The sequence below is a fragment of the Sander lucioperca genome, chromosome 20 (genome assembly GCF_008315115.2).
Source record: "Sander lucioperca isolate FBNREF2018 chromosome 20, SLUC_FBN_1.2, whole genome shotgun sequence".
Taxonomy (NCBI): domain Eukaryota; kingdom Metazoa; phylum Chordata; class Actinopteri; order Perciformes; family Percidae; genus Sander; species Sander lucioperca.
The window spans coordinates 16,046,148-16,066,725 of NC_050192.1; the positions used below are offsets into that span (position 1 = coordinate 16,046,148).

General features: G+C 41.3%; 1 protein-coding gene across 4 annotated transcripts in view; it reads right to left on the reverse strand.

Annotated features, from left to right (window-relative positions):
- Positions 1-20,578, reverse strand: part of celsr1a (cadherin EGF LAG seven-pass G-type receptor 1a) — a 91,359-nt gene that overhangs the window by 14,343 nt on the left and 56,438 nt on the right. For all 4 annotated transcript variants that reach the window (XM_031284898.2, XM_031284897.2, XM_031284895.2 and 1 more), the window contains 15 exons: positions 13,636-13,793; positions 11,390-11,553; positions 11,028-11,153; positions 7,917-8,083; positions 7,559-7,744; positions 7,347-7,460; positions 7,077-7,251; positions 6,838-6,979; positions 5,360-5,480; positions 4,844-5,027; positions 3,156-3,257; positions 1,542-1,636; positions 800-1,009; positions 279-462; positions 28-171 (listed from right to left, as the gene is read on the reverse strand). In XM_031284898.2, the coding sequence (XP_031140758.1) occupies positions 28-171; positions 279-462; positions 800-1,009; positions 1,542-1,636; positions 3,156-3,257; positions 4,844-5,027; positions 5,360-5,480; positions 6,838-6,979; positions 7,077-7,251; positions 7,347-7,460; positions 7,559-7,744; positions 7,917-8,083; positions 11,028-11,153; positions 11,390-11,553; positions 13,636-13,793 (2,272 nt within the window). The remainder of the gene's footprint in view (positions 1-27; positions 172-278; positions 463-799; positions 1,010-1,541; positions 1,637-3,155; positions 3,258-4,843; positions 5,028-5,359; positions 5,481-6,837; positions 6,980-7,076; positions 7,252-7,346; positions 7,461-7,558; positions 7,745-7,916; positions 8,084-11,027; positions 11,154-11,389; positions 11,554-13,635; positions 13,794-20,578) is intronic.

Genomic DNA, 20,578 nt, shown 5'->3' on the forward strand with positions numbered 1-20,578 from the left:
ATGGTGTGATTCGGCCAGCACTCCTACCTCTGTGGCCCTGAGTGCGGAGGTTAAACTGGGGGAAGTGGACGGACGATCCAAGCTCTTTGGAGTAAGCCTCCTGGATGTCCTGGAACCGAGGCAACGTCGCCCTCTCCGGGTCCGACACATCCAGGTAGTCCACGGTTAGAACTAGATAAGTGGCAGGAAGAAGAGGAGACAGAGGCAAATAATGAGGACGATATCTCAGATGTATGTGTCCCAGTTACACACGGTGGGATCACAGCTTCTCCACTCACTCATGTTGTCAGTGACGATGGTGAAGGGTTTCAGGTAGGTTTTCCTGACGTTCTGTGCCAGGGTGTTGGCGTAGTCCTCGAAGTTGCGGAGCAGATGGGCGGTGCCGCCTTCAGTCTTCTGGATCTGCTCCCAGTGCTCCTTGGTGTCAGGATCAAGTATGGCGCTACCTGCTCGCACCAAGTTCTGGAAAAAATCCAAAGTTAAGCGAATGTCATGAATGAAGCATTTATTATTAGTATTGAAGGAAAATGCGTCATATGAATATCAAATAGACTAGTAATAAAGCAACAGTGGAAGTATTAGATAACCACAGATGATCAAGTTGCTCTCCCAGTAAGAATCAACCAGTGGAGGGCAGTGTGACACCAGTGCTCCCAGTGCTACAGACTGGGTTTCACTAAATTAAAGCTTTAGGATCTTTTCCAATAACTTATTGAAGTTGGAATCCACCCAGGAGAGCCTCCAGTAAATAATCACTGAAACATTTTGTAAAAGTTGATTTGTGCATTTTCTTTCCTACCTCATTGAACTCTGCATGCCTCATGGCGGTGAGGTCGAACCCTGCCTGCCGGCTCTCGTACTGCAGCACGTGATTCAGCAGCTGGGCGGCCGTCTTCACATCGTTGCCGTAGTAACGCTGGGTGTTGTTGGTGGCGCTCTGAAGCAAATGCACAATAGTCTTGGAGCGCTCACTGTCCATCCTTGAATTGTTGCGCCGCAGGTCCTCATTCTGGGGGAAAAAAAAGGAGGGTTGAGGGATGGAAAGTGAACGAGAACGAGCAGGTCAAGGCAAAGGCAAGCTGAGTGGGTGCGATGAAACATAATAGAAATTGGTCAATCCCGGGATTAGTGGGGCTTTGAGAAGTTCACGCCTCAAGTATTAGGTTCAGGTTCAAACACAAAAGGTGCAATACTTTGTTTAAATCTCCCATAGACTTCATTACACTTTGTTAAAGACACATCAGTTCCCTTACAATGCATGTTTTTTCTTTTAAATAACTGCCAGTAATCATCAGGATTATTCTTAACAGAGACTAATAAAAATAACTAAAAAAAACAGTCAAGTTTTTAGAAAAAGAAAGCTTTAGTTTAGAAATAATTCATTTTTCAGTTCATTCAAAGGTGTTTCATAGACCAAAGGGTAGGAGTATCGCAGCACACATTTACTCCTTCAATTTCAGTTAAACCATTAAAAAATCATTGGGAAAAAGATTTTCAGCTGAAAGTGACAGTATAAATGTTTTATTTTCTCAAGTACTCACCAGTTTCTTCAGATGGGAAAAGGTGATGGTGGTGCAGTTGAAGAGCTCAGGTGACAACCAGCCCTTCTCATCGTTGCAGTGGCGAATGGCAGTACCTGTGAACATACAAATAACAGAAATGAAATTTGAATTATGTTTCTGACAAGTGTTTCACAGAAATACAGGAGGCAGCCAAGTTAAACATAATAAAATAAAAAAAATAAAACTTGTTTTGAACTGATATTAGAAGACTATTTAAAAATGTTTTCCTTTTCCTCTCAGCTGCCCTACGTCACTGGTGAAGGGGTTGTTGGGGCTGTATGCAACCAGAATGGAATACCTACAGACACTATTCATGGCTTAAAAGAAAGGAACTGGCAACTTTATTTTTGGGGTTTAAAAAAAATGATTCAATCTCTATTTTTATGTCCCAAAAAGCTACACTTCAGTCAAAAACTGTCTTGAATATCTAAAAACAGTTATATACTGTACCTGAAAAAAATGTAAAACACTTCCTGTCTTAGTGGTTTTAATATTTGAAACTACACTGACTTGTTCCAGTCTGATTCGGTTTGAGAAAAGACTTCATCCAAATGCAAAGTCTCTTCAAATGCTATTGTTACAAAGTAAGAAGCGGCTGAAGGACTCGCCAGTTGGAGCTAAGGGAAGGCGACGAGCGATGGTAGCAAATAAATTCCCCAATGAGTCTGGGGAGACAACAAAGGGGTTGCCATGGTGACAGCAGTGACTAAGGGAGGGTGGGGGTGTGAGACCAAGAAAGTCACACACACGGAAGAGGAGGCCACCTCTTATTGTACGTGGTGTTTTTCCAAGAGTCTCTAAAGACAAACCTGTACAGGATTGGCTGATAAGAAAGCTCTGTTGGATTAACAGACCAAATAGGGAGCCATATCACTGTGTTAAGCTTCACAGAGAGTGTGCTTATATGCCTTAAATACATGACCTCACAAACACACAGCCACCCATTAAGCTTAATTCTCAATAACTGTGAATATCTTTGGCACAAAGGCAGGTTTTTTTTCTTCTTTTTTTAAAGCGAGAATATGTGACTTTTAAAAAAAGTCTTGAGTTTTGACACTACCTCGTTCCTGGTCTGGTATGGCCAATAGCTTGTGGTATCTAATGTTAGCTAACTTTAGGTTGATATTGTTTTGTAACATTACCTAGTCAGTTAGCTTACTTTATGGATATTTTCTACTTTTGTTAGTGTACACACTAGGTTTTAGCATATACTTTTAGCCTGTAACTGTCACTTGTGGCCAGGGGCTGCTGTTAGCTAGCTAAACTAAACGTAACTTAGCTAAACAAACCAGCGGCCGGTTTAGCTAATCATAACAACTGGAAAATATGGAAAACAGCTAGCCTGGCTCTGTCTGATGGCAATAAAAAATGTTGAACTTAACACATACATTTTCCCGGAAATCAGATAAATTAATAAAACTTTAAATTGTCATTGACCGGTCATTGAACTTGATATAAACTTTACCATTAGTGGCCTGCAACTCGTCTGATCTCCATTCATTCAAAGTGGACCACACTGTTTTGACTCAATCCACAGCTAAATAATTACCCTGCATGTTGCTTTTGTCATCAGAGGGATTAAAAAGCACTCACCGATTGATCCTTTGGGACAGTTCATGGCGGCGGGGCGGCCAAATTTGGTCTTGGGCCACCAGACACCTGCATCAAACGCCTTGGGACAGCCCTCGTACACCACTGTGAAGGAAAGGACAAACAAAAATTATAAAGTTTAGGTGAGAATATGGTTTTAAACCTGAAACTGGCATCAATTCTGAGACACTGTAAACGCAAACCATTCCCTACACATAGAGAAAGAAATGGGTTCAAATTAGTTTGACAGCATGACTTACAATGGCCCTTAAAGAAGTGCGTCATAAACTGAACTGGACCTGAACTTTAACCACAAAAATGTCCCTTTAACAAGGTAAACGCCTGCTTTGGTTCCACCTCAGGACGCCACCTAGCCGATCCACTCCATATTCTTAAACAGACAAACGGACCAGCACAGTGAACTTGACCAAATTAAGCTATTACACAAGCTGTGATACATTACTAATTTTAGCATATCTGGGTTAATAAATCTCCAGGACAAACCAAGGTGGGACCTGCAGGCTTGTTGGCTTGTTTGTAGCTCTTCTTACTGTAGTTGCACACAGCCTATAATCCCTTAGTGTTTCATTAACTCCTAAGTGCTATTATGACACATAACTTCATAACCTGAATAAACTTTTATTTTTGATAAAATGAGCTTATCATTTACACGTTGTAGTCTAATACACAAGACATTCTGTCATTACTAAAGGCTGTGGTGACATTAAGCGCTGTGTTTGGAGCAGAGCAGACAGATTGGTATGAGGCCTGCCATGGATGGCCACATCTCAGTGACCTGCAGGACATGACCAATCTCTCGCTTGTTTCAGTCTCCCATCTCCACTCACTCCCTCCCTCCCTCACTCTTACCTTGTATCAGAATGTATTTGACCTTTTAGATCTGAAACAATGTCTTAAATCCACTTGATCAAAAATTAACAAAGGGACCATTTAGTCATGTAGAACTCCGTCCATTAACAGTCCAAACACGTCCTGAGACTTTGAAGAGCTTCATATTGGGTCAAACAGTAAGCACATTGACGTTCATTTTCGGTTCATGGGACTTTGTGTTTTTTGTCTTCCATTCATCTCTACTGTATTGTGCGTGTGGAGTCCCACTGCCAAGTCAGCTCACTAGCCAGACTTGCCTCTTCTGCTTGACTGGGTGGCGACAAAGACTTGCAGTTAGCTCAACTGCAGCACCAGCAGATGTGAGCGACAATATTTGTCTCCTTTTGACACTTCATCGATTCAGGCTCTGAAACTTTGTCAACCCGAACATTTAAAGTAACAATACACCCAACTTCTGAAAATATTTTTTTTTTAAATCACTGTCCTCATCATGAACACAGCAAACATTTTTTTTCAATGTTTATCTGAATTTATGGTTTCACTTTTCTTTGACAGTATTTTGGAAAAGCTGTGGACTTGTTTTACCTTCATGTTAGCATTTGTTTAAGTTAATCCCTATTATTAATTTATCGCTTCAGATATCAGTAAATCAGTCTATTTAAGTAAATTTTAGCACTTTTGCAGGGCTAATTTATTACTGCTATCAGTAAGGTGTCTTTTACTTAAAAAATGACAGTCTGTCACTTCAAAAAAAAGCATCAAGGAAATCAGGCAAGATCATATTTAAAATACATAAAACAAAAACATTAATTACAAAATGTATGTATGGTCTCACATACCCTCGCATCCAATTGGAGTGACCTCAGCGAAGGGGTTGTCACAGCGGTTACACTGACGGCCGATGACTCCCCCTTTACAGGGGCACTGCCCAGTGATGGCGTTGCATGTTCGAGACTCAGAGCCGATAGAGAAGCACTCGCATGGGTAGCATGTGTCCTCGCCTTCTGGCCGATAGTGGTTTTCCTGCAGGAACAGGACAATACATAGATGATTAATATTATTGATATTATATTTACACCATGAAAAGTTAGCTAGGAGGAAATTTCAATATTTAGGGGTGCTATTAGTGCCTCTTTTAGGCCATCTGTAAAGCAAGTCTATGTCATTTTTACTGAACATTTCTTCTTTCTTTTTACATTGTCTCACTTTAAATATTACACAGAAAACTGTAGTGCTTTAGCTTAAGTCTAAAGTATTCTCTTGCCCTGAGCAAAAAATCATCTGCTGAATCCCAAAAAGAAACACTCTTGTATCTGCTATCAATCTGGGAAATGTCAAGTCATGCATGTTTTTACCTTGCAGCGACACTCTCCGGTGGTCTTGTTGCAGTCTTTATGAAATCCCCTGTTAGTATCACAGTTACAGGGTCCACACATGGGACTGCCCCACCAACCTTGAGGACATGGCTTCTCCACTCTGTCATCAAAGACAACAACACATTGATCAAAGTGGCTATAATTGATATTTTATAATAATATTTTTTTTATAATAACAATGTATCAACAGGGACTGAAAATGTGACAGGGGCCAAAAAAAATAGTTATTGACGGTTTAAGGCTCAGCACACTTGCATTGTAAAACAGAATGTACTTTTGTTAAACATATAAGTGAAGAAGTAAAAACATAAGTAACTGATGTTTAGCACAAAATTTCATTTAACGTTGCATGCAATCTCAAAATTGTATTTTTCTAGCAATACTAGATTTCTTTTCTCTTGTCTTTGCCTTCACGAAACGAATAGTGAAATTACATTATAATTACAGGTACATAATAAGACAGTGGTTCTTCATTTCTATGATTAAATTGTAACCTGAAACAGTGACAAAACAGTTTTGGGGTCTTTTGGTCAAAATACAGTGGGGCCATTGTACCTATTTAGGTTCCAGTTATTTAGGAATAAAATAAAAAAAAATACAGAGCAAAGTGATGGTTGATCAGGTTTTAACATTTACTGACTTGGTATCTGCTCCAACAAAATACACCCAAATCTGATATCTGTTAAGTTTATTTCCCACTAAGCGCTTTTTGTCGCTCTGAATCTAGAATAAACTTCCTCTACACTTTTAAGTCAGTCAATCAGGTGTGACTCATTCATACAAACATAAACTGGCTCTCTTTCTCTCAGAGTGAGATGCGATCCCAGACTGAGCGATGTGATCTGATAAGGGACGAGCAGCAGTATGAGGGCAGTGGTGACTAGACACCTATGCAAGATCAGTCAGGCATGGAGGGGGGAATCCCACATCCTGCTTAAGACAGGACGTGATGCGTGTCATAGGGGTCAGGGTTCAGGGGGAAATTACAGCTTCTCAATCGGGGCTGGCTAATTCACGTGCCCTCTAACACAATGCAGACAATGCAGAACCAACACACCCTTTTCTGTGCGTATATAGAAACTTTCCAATTTCACTTTTCAATAGTTTATTCTTTTATTTTTGATGTCTGATCTTTCCTCTCTCTACCTCACACACACACACACACACACACACACACACACACACACACACACACACACACACACAATCACTATCAAGTTCAGATTACTGACTAATAAAGCTGCTCTGAAAGACTCAGGACGTTGGCAATTACAAAAAGAGCAAGAGCCTAACATAACTTTGGGAGATTAGCCTCTGTAGGAGGCAAAGTCCATTTTTAGTCTGCTTTATTTTTAACATCTTGATACAAAGGAGGGTCTTGGAGGGAGCATTAGGCATACAACACTTACTTCTCCAAATTGCAGTTAAAGACACACACAATAAGAAAGGGATCTTACTTGTTTTCACAGTACTGGCCGTAGTGGTTCAGTCCACATTCACAGGTGTAGCCGTGGGAGGAACTAGGTTTGCGAACGCAGGTGGAAACGTGCTCACAGGGGTTGAGCTGGCAAGCATCCACACACTCCTTACCAAAATAACCTGCAGGACACAGGAGAATGAGGAATGACACTCAAACGTCCCTGGGCGATGTATAGAGTTTAATTGGAGTGTATGTGTTTGTGCTAGTGTATTTTACCTGGGTCACAGACACAGGTGTGTGCGCTCCAGTCATCGCTGCAGTGGCTGTTCTCGGGGCAGATGTTGGAGTCGCAGGGGTCCGCCAGGTCACAGCCGTCCTCCACGCGGATCTTCATGCCCTGAGCCATGTTCACATTGGCCACGTTGGTGGAGGTCTCACCCATACGTACACCCTGGTGGAGGGCACACATGGATGAAGATGGAAAATTGTGGTTGAGGAAAAGAAACAAATGCTGTTATGTTTCTTTTCGAAATTTGATACACTTACCTGTATGCAGCCAACAAATCCTTTGTTGACATGGTTGCCGTCTCCAGGCAAACCTCCTACATGAAGAGTTTGCAGCTTCAGTCCTGGGAGGTCATTACCGATCTGCACTGACTTCTGCTCAAAAACACAGAATTGAAAATGAGAACTTCTTTTTCTTGAGAACTTGAACAATGTGTACACCCTTGTCTATTTGCGGTGTCATTTGCCTGTACCTGGTACATGCCGTAGTCCAGGGACACAGAAGCCATGTATTTGATGTCCTTGCCGTCTTTAACGCTTCTCAGTTCCACCAGCAGGTGGTGCCACTCCCCGTCGTTGACCCGAACTTGGGGGAAGCTCAGCGACGCCATCAGCTGCTGCCTCAGCAACACCTCCATACGGACTTGTTGCTCACTCACCTGAATGGTGGAAGAGACAGTTCTTTTACTTTATTTTGCATTCAGAAAGCACTCTAAGTCGACTGCGAAGAAATTAAGTCAAACTTTTGTCTGATAAAAAGTTTGCACTGTATGCTGACAATGCTGCCATGTTCGTTGATAATAATATATAGTGCTGTATACTAAATCTCACCATGAGGTTGATGGTGGAGTAGGGCCCAGCATTGGCCTGCATCAGGGTGCCAGCAGGCTGCCTGGTGCGGAACATGAGGCCCATGTACCACGGAACAGCGACGGTAATGTCCGTCTCGCTCAAGGAGACCAGCGCCTGGCCGTCAAAGAACTGAGGAGATGGCATCCCTGGACAAGACAGGAGGAAGAGTAAGGGGAAAAAAACATGTGTGATAGTATTTAAGGATGAATCTGTGCCATATTTATATTGAAACATTAGTGTAATTCTTATTAACATATCAGATCACTGCTGAGAAACAATGGTCTGCAGTTCAGACTTTACAGAGATCTGCTGGATTACCTCACCACACAAAACCAGGAAAAAGGAGCTGTTCTGAAGTTAAACCTTTCAGTGTTAATATTAGTTTTATTAGGTTTTTTTGTCTTTTTACATGGTGCCCTCAAATGGAACTCATGAACTTGTATTTACAACATGGGAAGTCGTGTCCACGACTCGTGAACGTGGAGCTTTCAGAAAATTTCCACTCATAAGGTCGTGAATATGGATTCTTTCCGTAAACACAATCCCATTTAAAGGCACCATCATTTGTGTTGTCATGTGATATATTTACTACTTTGTTTTAGGATTACTACACGGTACTTCTAAGACATTCAATGTCTAGAGACATTCTTAACATCCACAGAAAATCCTACAGACATGACACATACTACCGTAAATAAGCTGCTGTAGATGTTGAGAGAGAGATCAAGAACACACACGCAAACAAATCTACCCGATCACGCACACGTACAGCAAGGGTCTACATTTGAGCACAACCTACAAAGTGTTTCCTCCTGTATGATCTACAGTATAAACCCTGTATGTTCTCGGTTCCTCAGGGCACATATTTTAACAGAAGCTTTTACAAATACACACACAAGCTGTAATTATGAGATAAAGCACATATTTGTTCCTGGTAACTGGTAGCTAAAGTACAGTGGCTTTAGCTTTAACTACTTGAGTACTTACCAAAGCTTAGTCATACATCAAGTAAAAAAAACAAAACAAGCCACTCCTCATTTCTGATTTACTTTATTAAGAGTAATTCAGAACGAGTCTACAACCATGCTAGTGGCTCGGTGTGGCTTTATTTAAGCAAAAGTGAGCAGGTTAGCATGCTCCATCAGTATGCTAACATGCTCACAGGAAAAAATGCTAACATTCTGGTGTTTAGTAGTTAAGAATCTGGTTAGCAGTCCTAGTCTCAGTCCTTAAAGGATTACTGAATACTCAAAATACTGAAAACAAAGTGGTCTGGGATTGCTTCCACAAGGCTTTCACAGACCGGACAGGACACCCATCTCGTCAAATACCGATGCTTTGTCACGGCCCTCGGCGTCTCATATTGACTCACAAGGCACTCACGTGCACTAACACGCATGTGCAGCCAAACCAGCAATCAAAACAAAGAACAGAAAAGCTTGGATTACAACACACAGCGTGATTTCACTCTCTGCTCAGGATGCCATTACTCCACTATATGTTTTACATAGCAAATAGTTGTTTACTGTTGCATTAATGTTCGAATGTAAAGTACAGCCCCTTTTAATTATGCTGGATCAGAGGGAGGTTCACACGGTTCTGTAAAAGCTACAATGTGCGGATGGGAGAGCAGGCACAGCATCACTTTGACCAGAACAAGTCTACAGCCAAGTCCAACTACAATCCAAACTGAGAATCATTGTCTCACCTGAACAACTTTCACACTTTTTTTTAAATTATTAAGGTATTAAGAAGGTATGTTGATTATAGACAAATCTTGAATTACTGCAACAGCTTGTTTGACACCAATCCAGAGATTCAAACCTGAAATACATTTGTCATAACAAGCTACTGCCACCCATGTAGAAGCAAGTGTTTTTCAGTATGCCTATATTGGGCTTATAATCTGCTTTAAATTAGCGTGACAAAACTCATTCCTTGTCTTTTTTTAAATGGTCTGTACAATTGAAATCTGATCTGATAGAATTAGAAGGAAAACAGTCTGGCCAAGTGGGTGACTTCCAGTGGAATTCAGTCTTTTCATGTCTGTCCAGTCGGGATGATTTTGGCAGCGTAAAATTCCACGATAACAAATCTCTTGTTTCTCACGTGGCAGCTAGGTGTGTGAAGCCTCAAACCAAATGTGTCAACAAGCAACCGAGCAGCCAAAACCTCTTCCATGCTTACTGTAATCCTGGCCCAGTTCAGATACTGGATACTGGGGCCTGGCACTGGCTAGGCGGCTGCCTCATAGACGAAAGGGCGAGGAGAGGTATTCACACCTTCACACATTGTTTGGAAGCTCGCCCTGAAGCAGGAAATCAAAGTTCTCTCCTTACCATTGAAGAACATGAGATGGGTTATGGGGTGTAAATAACAACACTGGAAAGCTGTGATGCTTTTATGATCCATCCATCCATCCATCCATCCATCCATCCATCCCTCCTTCCATCCATCCATCCATCCATCCATCCATCCATCCATCCCTCCATCCATCCATCCATCCATCCCTCCATCCATCCATCCATCCATCCATCCATCCATCCCAAAGGACAGCCATTGGGTCTGTGTGTGTGTTTTGTTTCATCCTTTGTCTGGGTTGGATAAGTGAGTCAGAGTTTAATCTTGTTCTTTAATACCAAACCTGAGGCTATCTTTAGTGTCTGTACAGTAGTGAGCTGTAGAGGCTTCACTGTGAATCTCCACCGTGGCTGTGGATGACTCAGAGTGAGTCAGGTGAGGTCCTCCTTATCCCATTTGATCTCCCAAGCAAACACACTACTTCCTGGAAGTCCTCAAGACGCACGCACGCACACACACACGCACACGCACACGCACATACACATACACGCAGGCAGGCAGGCAGGCAGACACACACACACACACACACACACACACACACACACACACACACACACACACACACATGCTGTAGGTAAACACATGCATGTGTACGCGGAGAAGCTCACAGAGGAGCATGTGGATATAGGCACATTTGGCCAGAGACCCACCTGTATATGAATGCATATGTGAATGCAGAAACACACATGTACAGACACTATCCTGAGAGATTCTTCTTCTAATTCTTACCTTGTTCACAATTCTTGCCACCGTAGCCGGTTGGGCAGTCGCAGCTGTAGGTGTCCCACTTGCTGACACACACTCCACCGTTCTGACACACGTCGTTTGTGCAAAAGTTTTTCTTTGCTGGACAACCTTGACATCAAACACATAAAGAAATAATCAATATCGGTACGTACAATGTATGCAAATGTTTATTGACTGCAAAACTGCTCATGGTACACATGAAAAAAAAAAGGCATCAGACTTTCCCTCTTGCATTAAATCAAGTCTTATGACCATGGCACTTTAAAAGAGCAATGTCTCTAACTGCTGCAGTGTAACTCTACTGAGTGAGCATGGCCTTTAGTTTACCATGCAGCATGCCTAACCTGCTGCGGTGCCGTTGTTAGCGATGTAGCTGGCCATGTCGATGGGTTTGCTGTCGATGCTGAGGTTTCTCATGCAGCCCACAAAGTCTCTGTTCCTGACAGGGAAGTCCTCGGGTAGGTTGGGAACTCCGCCTAGCAACAGCGGCCCCGTCAAGTCCAATGACCTGCAGACGACACACACAGAAAATGGATCAGAGCAAAATCAAAAATGTGAAAGAATACACTCATACACTTACTTATAACTGAATATGTGTCAATATTTAATACAACCACAAAAATAGAGTCAGGTGTGGATGCAACACACTAATTTAGCATCTACAATGAATAAACATACATTTTCCCTCTGTGGATAGATAATACAAAAAATACTACTAATATAAAATAGGAATATGATGTTAAGGACTGCTCATTTGTGTCCATTTTTGCTTGTAAATCTGTAACAAACAAATCAGTGACACCCCGTCAATGCCCTGAGTTTACACCAAAAAAAGGCGACTGAGGTAAGGCATCAGCCCATAGCATGACTGACATTTCTGAAATACGTTTCCAAGGTTTAAGCTGTCACAAGGCTAACTGCTACCATCACCATGACCGAGTCAGGTTCCACATACTAGGTCATGTAGGAAGCTGCTTACATCCCGAGCCTCTAAAACCCTCAACATCAAACACAAAAGGGCTGTAAGAGACTTAATGTAATGCTAAAACTTTTAATGTAGTGTGCATAGTGTACAGCACAAACACTGTTGCATGGCCAGGAGCATGTTAAGCACATTCAAAGAGTCTTTAAGGAAATAAATAAAGCAAATGGGAATCTGTTGTAGTTTTAGAGCCATAAACTGCAACAGTTCTTTAAATATCTAGTTTGGCGACATGCAAATCTATCAGAAGAATTCAGATGAGAAATTGTTGGGAATGAAAAGTGAATCCAAACTTTACTTGATTTCCAAGTATGATAGAGAAATATGCATTGAGGACATTTGGGCAGAGACATTCAGTATGAAGCCTGTACAGAGTTGTGACAAAAATAGCAGAGCCTTGCAAACAGTGTAAAAGTACAGTGTAAGAGATAGTTAGGTCAGCAAAGAAGGTTATTCTTTTGGCTTGGTTCGTGTGTTTGTTTGTTAGTTTGTTTGTCTGTCAGCAGGATTATGGAAAAAAACTACTAGTACTTTCATTAAACTTGGTGCAAGGGTGTAGCATGGGTCAAGGAAGAACTTTGGATTTGAATTTTGGATTTCTTTCATTAACATTGCAAGACAGGGTGTTTGTGCTGCATTCAAGTTGTGTCGGAACAATAAGAAAAAGGACTTCCCCACTAGGAAAATCCACAGTGCAATAACATTGTGAGATAGGGCAAGCCTAAGCAGAGGTCTGCGCTCTCTGAGTGCTCTTCTAGTTAATACATGTGATGAGTCAAACTGAATGGACTCTAACAAAAGTTTTAAAGATTTGCAAAAATAGGTGTTCTGGTCCTAAAAGCTAAGTAATTGTTTCTGTTTCAGTTGCATTTCTCAGGTTTACTCTGCCTCTTAAAAATTGTAGAGGACGATGTGTTTTAGTTCTGTAGTACTACTAGTGATGTTTAAAGAAAGTTTAAAATAAAGTGAAAGCCACATGCTCTGTGCCTCAATCACACTCTAAATCACGCCAATTCTCCAGAACAAAATTGCAGGCGTTCGCTTGTTGTCACCACATTACACACCAGCATAATGTATATTTGTATATTCCAGCTCTACAAAGTAGATGTATCTACTGTAAACGCCTCTCAGCTTCTGTGACCTGTGCAACAAGTTCCTGAAGGAATGTAACCTCATTAACTCCTCTTTGAACCTTCCTCTCTCTCTTTGTCCCCACCCTCCGCAAACTGTATGTGTCTCAGCATGCAAGCTCTCCATAAGACTCATTAAAAAAAGTCTCACGCTATAAAATAAACACAAATTCATTAGTGTGTGGTACACACAGTAACTCGTATTAATCCTGTGTTGACGTGATCTTTTGGGAATCTAAGAAAGTGTCTTACAGCCGAAAGGCCACAAGGATGAACACTCAGATTAGAAGACAAAAGGAGGAGAGGGTGGTAGAATGAGAGTTGTGTAATCTGTTGTAATGAAGTCAATGTGACTTAGCCTTCAAGGTACAACATATTTACCTGTTAGTCTGACTGGTTTGTGTGCGGCGTGTGCGTGGGATGGATTGGATATAATGAGTGTAAAGACCCAAAGAGAGAAAGAAAGACTGCAGCTTACTTCTTTTGTCCGGTCTGGGTGCCTTGAGCGGCGCAGGAATAGTTGCCGATCTGCTTTCCGAACCGAATCGCCATGGAGATGTCACAGTCGTCTACGGCAACCACGGCCACCTTTTCTGCAGAAGGTCCATGAGGGATGCCTAGACGCCCAATGTTCGGCTGAAAAATAAAAACAAAATACAGATACAACATTCACGTGATACTGTAGGGTCCAGGTATTTAAGGTTTCTTTATATGATTCCACTTTTGCAAGTGGTACTTTGATAAGATCATGGAGCAACTAAAGTAAAGAGATAAAATAGTAATTTTGATTTGTTTAAAAAAAATAATAAATAAAAAAAATGTCAACGTTGAGTCAGCTATAACACCTGAACACCACAATTTGGGAATAGATGCATGGAAACTAGTAAGCAAGCAAGTAAGCAGAGAAGTAAAGACAAACTAAAAGGAATGGATGGATGGTTGAAACGATAGCTAAAGGTGATAGATAAATGGCTACAACGAATAGCTAAAAGCTCAATAATGAATAAATGGCTACTATAGATAGCTTAAAGCTAAAGGTAATGAATAAGCTGCAGTCTTTCTTTCTCTCTTTGTGTCTCTGGGTTACAATAGATAGCTAAAACATTAAATAATGGTTAAAATAGGTACTTGAGTTCATCTGACAGGGCTGATGAAAAAAGTTGGTACCACTGCTGTACACTACATGGAATCAAATCTATTGTCTCCTTTTTCCTACCCGAGTGTAAAAAATTATAATTTTTTTTTTACAGTGTATTGTTGTGGTAAATCTCCACTGACTGAATTAAGTTCAAATTTGCAATGCCTGATTTCGTTCTTTATTTCTTTGTATTCAATTTGAGAAACTTGGCTGAGCTTTGGTGCTCGATCAGTGCAGGTCAGAGCTACACAAACAGTGTCTATCTGACTTTGGCCGACTTGGAGTAGAAGTCCATAGGCCTCTCTTGGCTTAAGGTGACAAAAAGCCCATTGTACATAAGCTTGCACCTAATGATTACAAAGTAGGCTAATTCCTCCATCAAGGCTTGTGGCCGACAAATGTGGATGTGAGAAAATGTGGATCAGTTTAGAAAATCAGGGCCCCAAATCGCTTTAGTTTTTGTAATATCTAACCTGAGACCGAAGTTCAATGGAGCGTTTTACTTAACAATAGTGCCCTTGGAACAGGAAGCAGAAGGAATTTGAGGGTATCAATGAAAAAAAAAACATTTCCACCAATTAAATAACACCTGTTTTCATTGCTTGGATGAATAAAAGTTGATATGACAAATTTGCTCCACCATATTTACAGTACAATGACAGTGTTTACATTTCCTTTCCTTGCTCAGTGGATTACAATAGATCAACAATGAATAGTTACCTCTTTCTGCTATCTCTCCTGAGAGAATGTTAAATATCATGACTACAACAACACACAACAATGGGACTACAGATCCCAGACCTGATCACAGTGCAGTGTTTACATAAGGCACTCGGGCTGTTTAGAGGTTTTGACAGTTTGAGCGATAGCAAGAAAGACTTTTAAACCACTACGGTGGCGCGTCTATAATGGATAAAAAATGAAGGTGAAAAATCATTTCGTTGAATCCAGAGTTCATGAATAAATTGCTTACAGCAGCTCATTTCATTTTGTTGCATTTTCATCTTTGGTATGTATTTCAGAAAAATGTTGACAGAGAAAAGAAACGGAAGAGAATGAGAAAGAAAACGAGTCATGCAAAGAAAGAGAATGTGTGTGTGCATGTGTTTGTCTGCTTCATAAATAGGATTAGAGTAATGAGATACTGGTGGGGCAGACACTCTGCAAACAAAGGAAGAGGGAAAAAAACAGGGCGAAAAAGAAACTGGCAGACGGGTAAAAAATGAGCAACGAGGGGTGCAGCGTCCTCTATTTTGGCTCAGGTGGGCTCCGGTCCGGGCATATTTTCCAACCCACAGGGAGTTTATCACTGCCACTCCCTTCAACATGCCCTGTTTCCACTGATTCCACCAAAAACAGGTTCACACTTTCCATAAAGATGAACAGGAAAGCCAACTGAACCGCAATACACTTCTGACGCCACTGCTGTTTTCTTTCTTTTTTTTACTTTTAATCTCTTTTATTTTTCACTTACTCACAGGCAGAATCATTTCACACACACACACACACACACACACACACACACACACACACACACACACACACACACACACACACACACACACACACACAGAAGCCATATGTGGTCGATGGATGAACACCATCATGTCTACTATTAGCTGGAACTTGGATGTTGGAACTTGGAACAGAGAATGTTTGGTTAAATGATCAGTTATCAAAATATGAGCGGATTTATTTTCTGTTGACCCACAGACTGTTTTGCATGCGTCTGTCTGTGTCAGTAACCTACTTATAATCATCTTGTATGTGGGCCATGTACTGTATAGCAATCATGATAGTAGGAAACCACACCCCTGTTACTGGCAACCGGCCAACTGCCCCTCTACGATGTATCCACAGGTGTCTACTTGTGTTAACCCTTCCACCCTTACCTACTAACATCGCCATAGTGATTAAAGAAATCCGTTGTTGCAGCCGGCGTACGTAAACTCGTTCTTGTCTCCAAAAGGTTAGCTAAAGTAGCATTAATCAAACCTAGTTGAAAATTGTCGTTAGGTAACTTGGATTCTACCTCCTGAAGTGACAGGACAGCTGCCTGTGGTGAAACACTGCACTTCAGGACATTTGCGTCAAAGCCGCACACAGGTGACGGAGAATGCCATGGCAGTGTAAGACAATTAATTCAGACTGGTGGCCAATTGGATTTGCAAATAATGAATTACTCTGCTGTAAAATACTGTATGCATGAATGTCCACTGTGGGCAGCCTGTAATCAAGGGACTTGCTCTAGGCGTGAGAAAAAAACAAAACAGAAAAAGATCTGGTTTTGTTCGGAAAGCAGCAAAGCCTGCAGCCAAAAGCTGTAAAGAAAGTTGGCATCATGCAGCCAGCAGCAGGAGAACAAAGAAGACCCAAACACAAATAACCAAAGTGCTCAAAGATGCTCAACAGTGGTGAAGGAAAGAAGAGTTAGAAGGGGCAAAAGAGTCTGATTTTGTAAGCCCAAATTCCCAGCAGAAAAACACGTTGAAAAAACCATAGTCAATGCTATGCCAGTATGTTATATTGTGATTATAGCCGCTCCTAAGACGCAACAAATTCCTTTTAAAAATCTGATCAAGGGGGAAAAAAAACTCATTAGCGTTTGTATCCTCCTCCTTACAATTTTACTGTTTGTCTTTTGTCAACTTGATACACGGAAATTTTGTTTATGCTTCATAAATCTTGCGTGTTGCCAAATTTGATGAAATGAACTGGCCTCCCGTAAAAACTACTTTCAAGGAGCCAGTGAGCAGTATATTAAAGTAGAAATTTCTAATCTTACAAATGTGGGTCAAACAATGACTCAAATGACTTGTCAAACCAGTGGGGAAATGAAAACGAGAGGGAAAGTGTGATAACTGTATGAAAGGTTTTCAAGGGCAACAAACGCTAATTTGTCTGACTGAGAACCCCCCCGACTCAGTGGCTCTTCTAACAGAGGAATCTGTAGTAATGGTGATTACAATCTATCATCTCTTTTGAGTTCAGTCGAGTGAGTTAGGAATGAGATAAAGACAGGAAGCAAAACACAGGGGGGAGAGAGAGATACCCAGATATCGTACATAATGGACCCGCAACCCAAAAGTCTCAAGGGGTGCAGCTGTTACATGTACTGATAACTCATAGACTGACATGTATCTACCCACTGTGTAAGTGCTACATGTATGTGTGTAATGTGTATGTAATATGTAGGGGATAAAGGAGCATTAATGCAGCTGTTAGTACATAACTGCCTCAGGCTCATGATATACTTCCAACATTTACACACTGCTATTACTGCATGGATGAATGGCACCAAGGCATACTGTCAATCACACCATGCAAGTCACGCTTTTGGATACAATAAAGCAATGGTATCCAAAAGTGTGACTGAAATTCCGATCAAAACCATATTTCTGAAGCGTGATAATGTAACCAGACAAAACTACTAAACATTTACTGAGGCTCTCTTAAAGGGCCCCTCCACAGACTTTACACTTAAAGATCAGTTTACTCTTTTTATATTGATTTCCTGTGAGCCTAAACTATATAGAGATGCACTACTAAATCACGGGAGTACCCTTTTTATAGAGCTGTAACAAAGTTCTTATTCAAAACCATTTCCGCATTATCTGCAATTCAAAAAGCCCTTGTAAGATGAACACAGGAACAGTGGGTGATGTTATGCCAAAAAATGTACCTAAGGTAAAACAGAAGTAAAGCTGTACACCATTATTGGAATATGATTGGAATCTCAAAATTATAAATGCACATAATTCTACACAAATGCTTTTCTTTCTGCTTGATTTATACCAAATCTTTAACCTTAATCTTGATCTTTGCTTTAAAACTTTATGAATTCCCTCATAAAAGACTTTGCACTGGATGCCATGTCCTAAATTGAACATTGGCACTCAGTTAGCTGATTGTGTCTGTTAGCTGTGTATCCGCGGTCGGTACAACTGTATATGGTTTCAGGCTTCTTTCTGACCCCTGGTTTTTAAGTGCGCTTGGTCCTCACTTTAAGGGGCCCCATGAGAGACTCTAATTTACCCTCTGCCCGGCTCTGGGCTGTTGAAGATTCCCTCTCTCTAAGGTGTCGTCTCCAGGGGCGATAGGCTTGCTGCTGCCATGGTAATGCACTTGATCCCCACAGCTAGCCACAATAACCAGGAGGGCAGAGGACACGAGTGGACAGAGGGTCACACACACACACACACACACACACACACACACCTCAACATACGCATCCAATCCAATCAAAACACGCGCAATTTCTCCTCACAACATCCCATCTACACATGTTCACAGGACATAGATCGACCCAAGCACACACCATCCTCTCCCTCCCACCAACACACACTGACACCTCTATTACCATCGGGTTGCCTGTCAAAGCTGACATGATAACTCAACCAGCCCCGCGGCCGGGATAAAGAGCCTTGCTGCACAGATTATGTTACATGGTTCGACAGCTTAGTCAGAAAACACCTTAAACACTGTCAAAACGAGCAGCTAATGACAGGAAATGTGTGTGTGTGTGTGTGTGTGTGTGTGTGTGTGTGTGTGTGTGTGTGTAGAGGGTAGGATAGAGGGAAGACTCGGTGGTGATTATGTGTTTGTGCGTGTGTTTGGGGAACTATGGGAAGGATGTCTGTGTTTGAACGTGTGTGTTGAGTGAGCTAAAGGCAAGTTGTATGTGTGTGTGTGTGTGTGTGTGTGTGTGTGTGTGTGTGTGTGTGTGTGTGTGTGTGTGTGTGTAAGGCAGGAAGTGGCTAGCAGAGCTGCAGACGGCCACGCGGTTCATTTCGATAATAAAGGAACAAGGGCGCACAGTCTTTTATTTTATTTGGGCTTGCCTTAGGAAATGCCATTGTTTCTCGGACTCTTGGTTGAAAATTACACTTGATATTTGAAAATGTGTTTTATTATCCTAAAGTATCCATAAACTGGAGCCAAAATAAAGATGGGCATTGAACCAACATCAGTATCTCTCTTAGAAGTGTGTGTGTGTGTGTGTGTGTGTGTGTGTGTGTGTGTGTGTGTGTGTGTGCGCGCGTGCGTGCGTGCGATAGTGTGTGTGTGTGTGTGTGTGTGTGTGTGTGTGTGTGTGTGTGTGTGTAGTTGATTTTTGGCCCTGTCATGCACAGGCTAGTGTGTCAGACCTTCCCTCTGGCAGCAAAAGACTCTGTCATGTCCACATTACCTCACCTGTCCTTTGGCTATGTAAACCTAGAAGTGTGAATTATTCAAACACACACGCACGCACGCTTGCTTTTTGTCCAATAATAGGGATTTTGTCTTTTGGTACTGACAGGCTCAGATTGTTACTAAAAGTGTCTGACAACATTATCGATCTCAGGACGTGACTTTTTGTCCGCCTACTAGCAATTCTAAAGCTCACTTATTATATATTGTTATATCTAGTTTGTAAGGTCAATACGTGTAAAAACAACAAGTTGCAGTTTTACTTCCAGTTCTTACGCTATGCTAAGCGTCTCCTGGTTTTATTTTCATATTAAGCAGACAGACAAAGAGTGGTAATTGTCCTCAAATCCAACTAATCTGGCACACGAATAAGCGTTTTTTTTTTTACCAAAATGTCAATATAGCAAGCAATAGGCAGTGTTAAAAAGTTAATATGAATTATGGATCTGACAGTCAAAGAACCAAATTCCCTTCTGTTGGAGTAAAATATTCCTGGAAAGGAAAAAAAAGCTAGGTAAAAAAGCTATTTTTAAAAGTACAACATGAATCTGACCATCTACATATTATCTAAACAGCCTTGTAGAGAGCACGACATAAAGCAATTAAAGGATCACTAGGAGGGATATCTAATGTTTAGCAGTAAAAGCAGTGGCACAATAAAACTGAACTTGATAGGGATCATATAAGCGATAAGAGATTTACATTAGTGGAAAGAGATAAGATGAGGAGACGAGAGAGAAGAGGAGGAGGAAGACGCATTAGCGCCGGGAGTATAGAGTGGCTATAAACTATACAGATGTGTTCTCTATCCCAACTTTTTTTTATTTCTACACGTCTTCAACATTTTTATCTCTCATTTTCTCTTCCCCCCAAATTCCACTGTCTATCTGTCTCTCTCTCTCAACGTTAATAAGAGGTTTAGGTCATGCTAGGTGAGGTGTGTGAAATTTCCTCCTTTCAGTGACACACACACTCCCTCACATCACAGGAGAGCAAGGAAGGAATGTAAAAATGAGAGAAGGTGAAGAGAAATAGATAGACATGAGAAAAAGAGATGTAACTGGGATAGTCATGTATAAAGGCGGTCTGCAGT